The 8,562-nt window shown below is 39.7% G+C and overlaps 1 protein-coding gene across 1 annotated transcript; it reads left to right on the forward strand.

Moving 5' to 3' along the window:
• The first annotated feature begins 1,344 nt into the window (after positions 1-1,344).
• Positions 1,345-4,782, forward strand: LOC130918392 (transcription factor 7-like 1-B). Its single transcript, XM_057840075.1, has 7 exons — positions 1,345-1,448; positions 2,299-2,354; positions 2,428-2,502; positions 2,588-2,738; positions 2,822-2,929; positions 3,447-3,483; positions 4,325-4,782. Exons 3-7 carry the CDS (start codon positions 2,441-2,443, stop codon positions 4,780-4,782), a joined length of 816 nt encoding a protein of 271 aa, XP_057696058.1. The 5' UTR covers positions 1,345-1,448; positions 2,299-2,354; positions 2,428-2,440.
• The last annotated feature ends 3,780 nt before the right edge of the window (positions 4,783-8,562 follow it).

Here is an 8,562-nt window from a genome sequence, read left to right on the forward strand (position 1 = left end):
AGTTTACAGGTTACATTATCTGCAGTCTTGTGTTTGTATGTTTCTAATAAACAGCGGACAATCAGGTAAACTAGCCTTGGCCATATTTGAAATAGTTTTTAAAAAATTGTTTATGTAAGACAATTTTTTTATGAAGCACTCTACGCAAAGAGCCCTTCTTGCCAAATGTTATTTCCACTAGTTAGCTAAAAGGTAACTGAAGTGGCCTCGCACTGCTGTTCTGGAGCAAAACAGGATAGTAGTTGTCATATTTCCTCTCTTTCTGTATTAAAATAACTGGTTATGACTAATAATTATTAAGTTTTTTTTTTTTTTTTTTTTTTAATCTTAGTAATTAAAAAAAAAAAAAAAAAAATCCAATTGGTATTTTTGTTTTAACATAGTTAGGTCAACAAGTATTTATTGCAGGGGTGTGCAATTGTAGGTGTTTTTTTTTATTGTTTAAATCTTCGTCATTTTTTGGGATCATTTTCCAATTTGTATTTTTGTTGTAACGTAGCTAGGTCAACAAGTATATATTGCAGGGGGTGCAATTGTAGATGTAATGGTTTGTTTTTGTATGGTAAATGCAGTAATAACGTTTTTTTTTCTTTGTATGATATATGGAATGATTATTTGGCGTGTTTCTCCCTCCACAACTGTAAGCCCCTCGACCCCTTCCCTTTGCATATGTTTTTTCTGGGCTAGCATGTTATAACATCTAATCGGTAAGCAAGAGTAAGGCATCAAAAGGCTACTCAGATATCTTATGGGGACGACATGACACGCTTTTTGTCCTGATTGCATGCGATTAGTATGTTTGTGAAAACTTTTAAAATTGTAAACTCGCTGCTTACAGTGGCTTGTCTTGGTAAAGGAAGCTAACCTGGCGGAAAGCTAACCAGTTAAAAAATGGCTGACAGACTGGCCGCCATTGTAAGAAGGTAACATTTTTTCCACCCACATCGCTTTACATTTAGTTGTTAAATGGCAACGGTGTGTTTATAAATTAATGACTTAAAATTTTGATCAGAGTTTTTTTTTTTATATATACGGTATACACTGAAGTTTAACTGTTAGTACTTTCTGCGGCTTCCTATTGGACAAGCGGCGATACATTTCGTCGCGTAGATCAAAGAGGGAAGTGTTACCATGCAAACTTTCGAATCAAATTCAATATGCGATTATTTGATTCGCTAATTGAACGCTAAACGCCCATCTTTGCCGAATACCACGTGGTTGCGTAGTGACGTCAGAGAAGCGGTTGACTTAACGGTCAGGTGTAATATATCCATCACTCCATCTTCTGCGTCCACGACGTCAAGAAGTGTGCGAACATCATCTGAAAATCAGAAGCAATGGAGTCCTTCCAAACTTTGAACTCCTTGTTTGATTTAATTGAGTACGATTTGCGTTGCCCTCCACCATCCAAATGGGAGGAATTTATAACCTCTCCTGCCCACGAACAGGTAAGAAACAAAAATAATTTGATATTGTAGTTGTAGCCAAAATTCCTGGAAAAAAAGAAAATATCTCACTTTTTGTGCCCAAAACTCCAGATGCCTTTAAAAAGAGTACAAGGAGACAGTTCATCTACTTGGTTTTTTTTTCCCAGTTATTGCTGATGCTCAGCATTGGAGTCTCGTTTTTTTTTTGTGAAAATGTAAAACGGTTCTCGGATTTGTGCTTTAATGTTTTCATAGCTGGCAGAATTGGTCAAATAAGTACCAGAAACATGAGCGTTTGCGCAAAAATAAAACCGGCATTAAAATATATTCATACATATGTAAGGAGTACACGCAGGTCCGTTGTGGAGCGTGGAAACCTCCCCGCCGATTCCTTCATGTAAGCACGCTAACGGCTGCACCTTTGGCTCGAGCTTCTTGGCCCAGTGGTTACCGTCTTTGCCTGCCGAGTGGAAGCGTCGTGGCGCTCGGTTTCGCGTCCCGGCCTGATCAGAGGGGGGAGCGGAACACGGGGCGGCGCTGCCACACCGTTTACACATATACTGTATATATGTATTAAGAAACCGTTTGCTCAAAAAACAAAGGATTTGAGCAACAGCTCATTCTGAATCATTCATCGACCCTTCGTCGGTTAATCATGGTAGCCTTATTTAGCAGACATTGTCCTTTCCCTCAATATGTGGCCCGTGTCAAGGGTGAGTTTGCCACCCCAGCAGTAGGTGAAACTTTCCACAATTTACAATATTTTTTGTTAAAATGTAGTCTTTGTAATATATGTGCCTTGGTTCCTAAATAGTTGGGAAACACTAGATGATATTAATTTTTCTGTTCTTTTTTTTTTTTTTTTTTTTAGCAGAATTTTGATGCTGGATCATGGACAGTGCTCCCAAATCCTGTTGGAGTGGACATGTAAGTAACATACTATTAACATTCAGACATACACGCTGCATTTCATTGCCTAATATTTGTTCTTTTTTTGTAGCCAGGGGCCTGTGATGCACTTTACCCCAAAGTCCAACTATGGTGCAGGTCCTGAAGAAAAGTCCTCGCCAACCTTGTAAGATTCCTCCACAGTTCCCCACACATCTGCGCATTGGTAACGATGAGCTGACTGTTGTTTTGTTTGTATTTTTTTTAAATAGGAAAACAAGGAAATCAGTGGAGCGGGGAAAAACCTATATTAAAAAGCCGCTGAATGCCTTTATGTTGTACGCAAAGGAGCAGCGCCCATTTGTAAAAATGATTTATGCCGATAAAGACAGCGGCACAGTCAACAAGCTCCTGGGACAGATGGTGAGATGGACCGTCGGCGCACTGCTGTTGTTTCTGTATGTGTATGTTTTTATGTGTTGACAGTCGTGTCATTTTGTCCACAGTGGCAAGCGCTCCAAGTCAGCGAAAAAGCAGTGTATTTTGAAGAGGCACAGCGACTGGAACGGGAGCACGTAATAAAATATCCAAACTGGTCGGCCAAAGACAACTATGTAAGTCTTTTTTTGCTAATACACTCATCCACCGTGGTGCTTTGAGGAACAAATGAGTTTTTTCAAAAGAGGTTGTCATTTTAGTCGATGTTTTAATGGCATTTCTATTCATTCAAATGGGGAAAAGACGATTTATGTGAAGTTCTGAGTAAAAGTGCACTGATTGATCGGGACAGATTTCATAAATTTTGGGGGATCAGTTGATTACAAAATATCTAATCGATCAAATCCACCCAACACGTCGAGAGTGAGTTAGCCACATTAGCCCACGAGCATTTGGTCACGGACATTCATGGTCAAATGAGCAATTAAATGAACTTGTTTGGCATGCTCCTCCTTTCAGACCCTAACGTAATGTTTACAATTGTGGAATCTGCTGCTTTTTACGATGAAAATGCATGAAACAGTGGGATTTTTATTGATGTTCCAAACCTTAAATCTCAAGGCACCACTGAATACTAGCATGCGTATTCTCACTAGAGCCTAGTTTTGATGTAATTTTTGTTTGTTTTTCCAGGGCAAATCAAAGAGGACAAAGCGTTCCAATGCAGCAAGTGAGTTCCTTTTTTAAAAATCTTTATTTATTTATTTATTTATCTTAGTTTTGGAGTTGAATCTTTCCAAGAAAAGTCATTTGATCTGAGATAACAATTGGTACTTTAGTGTATTTGAGTGACACCCGATTAATTCTCTATAGGGCAAGTGACTCTGCTTGGTCATTTGCTAAAAAATAGTAACACAATCTCTTATCTTAATGTAGCAATGACAACAAAGCTATCCTATTCTTTTATCAATTATTATTAAATGATTTCTTGTTTTTAGTGATAATGGTAATAACATATATTAATAATATAACAATAATGTTAATAGTATTCTATATAAGAATATAATTACAGTATTTTTTAAATAAAGATATTTTTCAATGTTTTGTTATCATTAAAAAAAATATATATAAAAATGAATAGATGGTTTACTGTTGTTTCCTTTTTTTGTTTTTTGATTGAAAAAAAAAAATAGAGAAAATATTTGTATAATGATACTAACAATAAATAAAGTTCAACACAGCTTTCAGAGCAAACTCAAAATTGTAAATAAAAAAGGAATCAATCTAAAATGGCTTCCAATAAAACTGTAGTTTCTTTTTCTCCCTCTTGTGATCAAATTGATTTGAAGTGTAGCGCCGTCAATGGCAGCCAGTGAGTTAAAACACTTGTCCTATAAAGGGTTAATCGAGTGAAACACATTTTACCATTACAAAGGAAGAGGCATTTTTGTGACAACATTTGTATTTTTTTTAAGACTGGAGAATAAAGAAAGTCATATACTGTACTTGTGGGGACAAAATATTGCAATGTTGATGTTGTGAGAAGTAATCTGTGTTTCTTTTGTTCTCAGGTTGCACGAGCCATCACCCCACTGCCACTCTGGTCGCTGCCTATCCGGTGACTGCCACTCCGGCCGGTGCCTTTCCGATCGCTGCCTATCCGGTGGCTGGCTATCCGGTCGCTGGCTATCCGGTGGCTGCCTATCCGGTGGCTGGCTATCCGGTGGCTGGCTATCCGGTCGCTGGCTATCCGGTCGCTGGCTACCCGGCCGCTGCCTCTCCGGGCGCTGCCTCTCCGGGCGCAGCTTATCCGGCCGCTGCTTATTCGGCCGCTGCCTTTGCTGTTGCTGCCGATCATGTCTCTGCCCCAGTCACCAATTCCCCTCCCTCCTCCTCGGACTTGGAAACAGAGCTCCCAATGCCGCCCAGCCTTGAGGAGGAATTGTCTGATTTTTTGGAAGACCTGGCAAATCAGCCGCAGGATCAATGGCCAGATTTCCACTTTGATGCATCCCTCTTCGATTTGTAAATAGTCCTGTATATATTTTAAAATACTGAATTTTATTTGTGTCCTTTTTAGTGTTGTTTTTATCGTTTTTTTTTTTTTTTTTTTTTTAATGAAATAAATTTTTACTTTGTGAACTAAATTATAGAAGTGTTTTTTTTAGATGACATAAATTTGAATTACAGGAGTTTTTTTTGGGGGGGGGGGGGATGACACAAATTTTACATGTGTGAACTAAACCCGATTGTCGTACGAAATTTGATTGTGACACTTCCTAATGGTCCAGTAACTTAGAATTCTTGTTTGCAGTCACCTTCCTCATATGTGTTTTAAATGACCACGTTCAAGATTTTTTTCAGTACTTGCAATAACAATTTTAAACAGCAGAGAGCAGGCGAAACGTTTGTATCACCCCAGTCAGCAAGCTGAAGGCATGAGTTGACGAACTATCAATCTTAAACCTGTGATAGTAGTCGGTAGGAGAGCTACTGCTATCGCTAATAGTCACTTGAGCTGCTTTATTAAAAAAGTAAAATTACTATAAACTCACCTAAAAAGGTTCCAGTAAGTTCTGCAGGGGACTACTCACGGAATCGAATACTTGGGTGAGTTCCTTTTTTTACCTGTGCTATGCTAATGATGCTAAATTATGTTACTTAACTTCATGTCATTAATTAAATCAATTTGAGATTAATCAAACATTAAAACGGAATAAGTAAAGAACATTTGTCAATTTAGTAGTTCAACATTTGGGCTCCTCCAAAGAAACAATTTAAAAGCTGCTTGCTATCATTTTGCAAATGCCTTCATGTTCAATACGTCTCCACTCTAATGATGACATAAAAATGTGTATTAATAAATTTAGATTCAAAAGTGCAAAAAAAACGAAATAAAAAAATTCAACACTTGTGGCCCAAAGAATGGCCTCTAGGTGATGCTGTCGTTCTGAAAACTGCAACCTTCAAGTTCACCATCATGCGTCTTTAAAAACACTTTTACGCTTAAAGTTCAATGACTTCCGGGACGCGTATGGAGTAGACGCGGGTTTTTTGAGCTCCCATCCGCCGCTTCATATTTTCCTTTCTTTAAGCCTCACCTACACTTTTTTTTTTTAGGTAGAACTTGACGTCTTCGTGACTATTTGCGGATATCAGCCTAAAGTCCTAAACAATTTCGAACATGGCAACAAAAGCTACCAGAAAGAAGTGTGACACGCTGGCCCCAGCCGTACCCGAGGATTGCATGGAGGCTCTTGCGAAGTTACTCGAAGAGCATAAGACTGCACTTTCCGCGGAGTTCAAATCGGCAATCGCACCGCTGGAGGCGAAATTGGACGTCGTGCAGACGACAATTATTGATCATGGGCAACGTATTTCCTCACTCGAGGCGAATGCTAACGAACTCAGCGACAGAATGGAAGCACTTGAAGCCAAATGCGCGGCTATGGAAGACAGCTACAACAAGCTAAGAGCCAGAACCATCGATCTCGAGTCACGTAGCCGCCGCAACAATATAAGAATAGTTGGTCTCCCTGAGTCGATTGAAGGCACGCAGCCCACATTGTTTTTCGCCGAACTATTGAAGGAAATCATCGGCGAAGAGATCCTCGTCGATGCCCCTGAGCTCGACCGGGCTCACAGACTACTTGTAGCCAAGCCAGCTCCAGGATCCAAGCCTAGGGCGGTGATAGCACGCGTCCACCACTACCAGACGAAGGCGTTGATCATACGGGAAGCCCGAAATAGGAGAGGCAAGCTTACCTACCGAGGAACACCGGTTGCCATCTACGATGACTACTGCCCTGAAGTGGTGGAACAACGCCGGGTTTACGCGGAGGTGATGTCGCGGCTGTATCGACAAGGCTACAAACCAGCGCTCCTGTATCCAGCCAGGCTACGGATCACCACCAAGGACGGGAGGAAAAAGTTCTTCACTTCTGTGGAAGACGCCACAACCTTCTCGAAAGCACACCGTGACAAAGCGTCAGGACCCTCGGCTGGAGAGTAGGGGTAAACGCTAACATTTTAGTTGATCTCCGCGTTGACATTTGACTACCTTTGAGGCGTCGATAACCACAGTGTTTTCTCCGGTCGCCTCTCTTTTCCATTTCCTTTCCCCCCTCTCCTATTTAGATCACAGCACAATTGACTGATGCGCTGATTCTTAATTTATTTTGATAATCATGTTTTTGTGTCGCATTTACTATTTGACTGGGGGTTCTGATGCTGTTATGTTAATAGTTCAACCCGGCGAATGCTTTCATTATTTTTATTTGTCATCATTTTCATCATTATTTAATTTTGTTATTATTATTATTTTCTTTTGTCTGTTTACTTCTTCAGCCTTTCATGCTGGGCAAAACGATTAGACACATTGGGGCTACTAATTTAGTGGCACTGTTGCACATATGAGAGTGGGATCGAGATTAAGTGGATAGGAATTAGGAAGTAAATGTATCGTATAGGGAAAGTTAGGAAGAGCTTGCAACTTACTGTTGCTATCTGTAAAGTTTTTTGGAAGGTTTTTTTTGTGTTTTCTTATTTATTTCAATGGGTTGGGGAATGGGGAGGGAGAAGCAGTTCTTCATGCTCTAATTTAGGCACTTTAAGGGCTTGTATTTTTATTTTTTATTTTGATGATGATGTGGCAGCGCTATCACAAAGCTTTATATTATATTATGTCAGTACCAATATACTCTGCAGATTAGACAATACATGAATGGTGATCTTAATTTGGTAAGCTGGAATGTCAAGGGCCTAAATCATCCAATCAAAAGAAAGAAGGTATTTAACCATCTAAAGCAGTTTAAACCAGACATCGTCTTTTTGCAGGAGACACATATACGAGCATCTGAGCACCTCAGGCTTATGACGGGCTGGTCAGGGCAGCACTTTCACTCTGCATTTGAAGCCAAGGCAAGGGGGGTTTCTATTTTGGTTGCCAAACATATGCATTTTGAACCAGACAATGTCACAGCTGACTCAAATGGGAGATATATAATCGTTACTGGGAAACTTTTTAACACCAAAATTATATTTGCTAATGTTTATGCTCCTAATACGGATGATGTCCGCTTTTTTGATAATTTTTTCTCCCTTCTTAATGGGTTGGATACACATTACTTAGTTTTAGGGGGGGACTTTAATTGCTGGCTGGACCCGAGTCTCGACCGCTCCTCCAGCAGATCAGCAGTAGTGAGTAGATCTGCATCATGTATTCAATCATTCATCGCTGAATTTGGGATTTCGGATATATGGCGTTTTCTTAACCCTAGAGAAAAACAATTCTCTTTCTTTTCCAGTGTCCATCACACTTATACTAGAATTGATTATTTTTTTATTGATAGCAGACTTATCCCTCGGGTCAACTCTTGTACATACCAAAGCATAGTCATATCTGACCACGCCCCTATCGTGATGTCGGTGTCATTTCCCAATGTTCCCCGGCCTATGAGGCACTGGCGTTTCAACCCTGTTGTACTTTCAAACCCACAGTTTTTTAATTACATAAAAGACCACATTACTCTTTTCTTTGAAATTAATTGTTCACCTGGTATATCCTCTCTTCTGGTCTGGGACACATTTAAGGCATATATTAGAGGGCAAATTATTTCATTTACTGCAAACCTGAAGAGACAAACGCAAAAGGAGCAATCAGAGTTGATATCAAAAATTCAGGAGATTGATTGTCACTATGCTCTTGATCAAACCTCAGAGCTATTTAACCAACGTGTAGAATTGAAAACAAAGCTGGACCTTCTCACTACTTACCAAACTGAAAACCTCCTGTTAAAAAGTAAAAGCA

Source organism: Corythoichthys intestinalis, chromosome 7 (genome assembly GCF_030265065.1).
Source record: "Corythoichthys intestinalis isolate RoL2023-P3 chromosome 7, ASM3026506v1, whole genome shotgun sequence".
NCBI classification, from domain to species: Eukaryota; Metazoa; Chordata; class Actinopteri; order Syngnathiformes; family Syngnathidae; genus Corythoichthys; species Corythoichthys intestinalis.

Coding starts and splice junctions, on each gene's coding strand:
- LOC130918392 (XM_057840075.1), top strand. CDS start 2,441: ATGCACTTTACCCCAAAGTCCAACTATGGTGCAGGTCCTGAAGAAAAG. Junction 2,503..2,587: donor GAAAAGTCCTCGCCAACCTT/GTAAGATTCCTC, acceptor TTTTTTAAATAG/GAAAACAAGGAAATCAGTGG. Junction 3,484..4,324: donor AAAGCGTTCCAATGCAGCAA/GTGAGTTCCTTT, acceptor TTTTGTTCTCAG/GTTGCACGAGCCATCACCCC.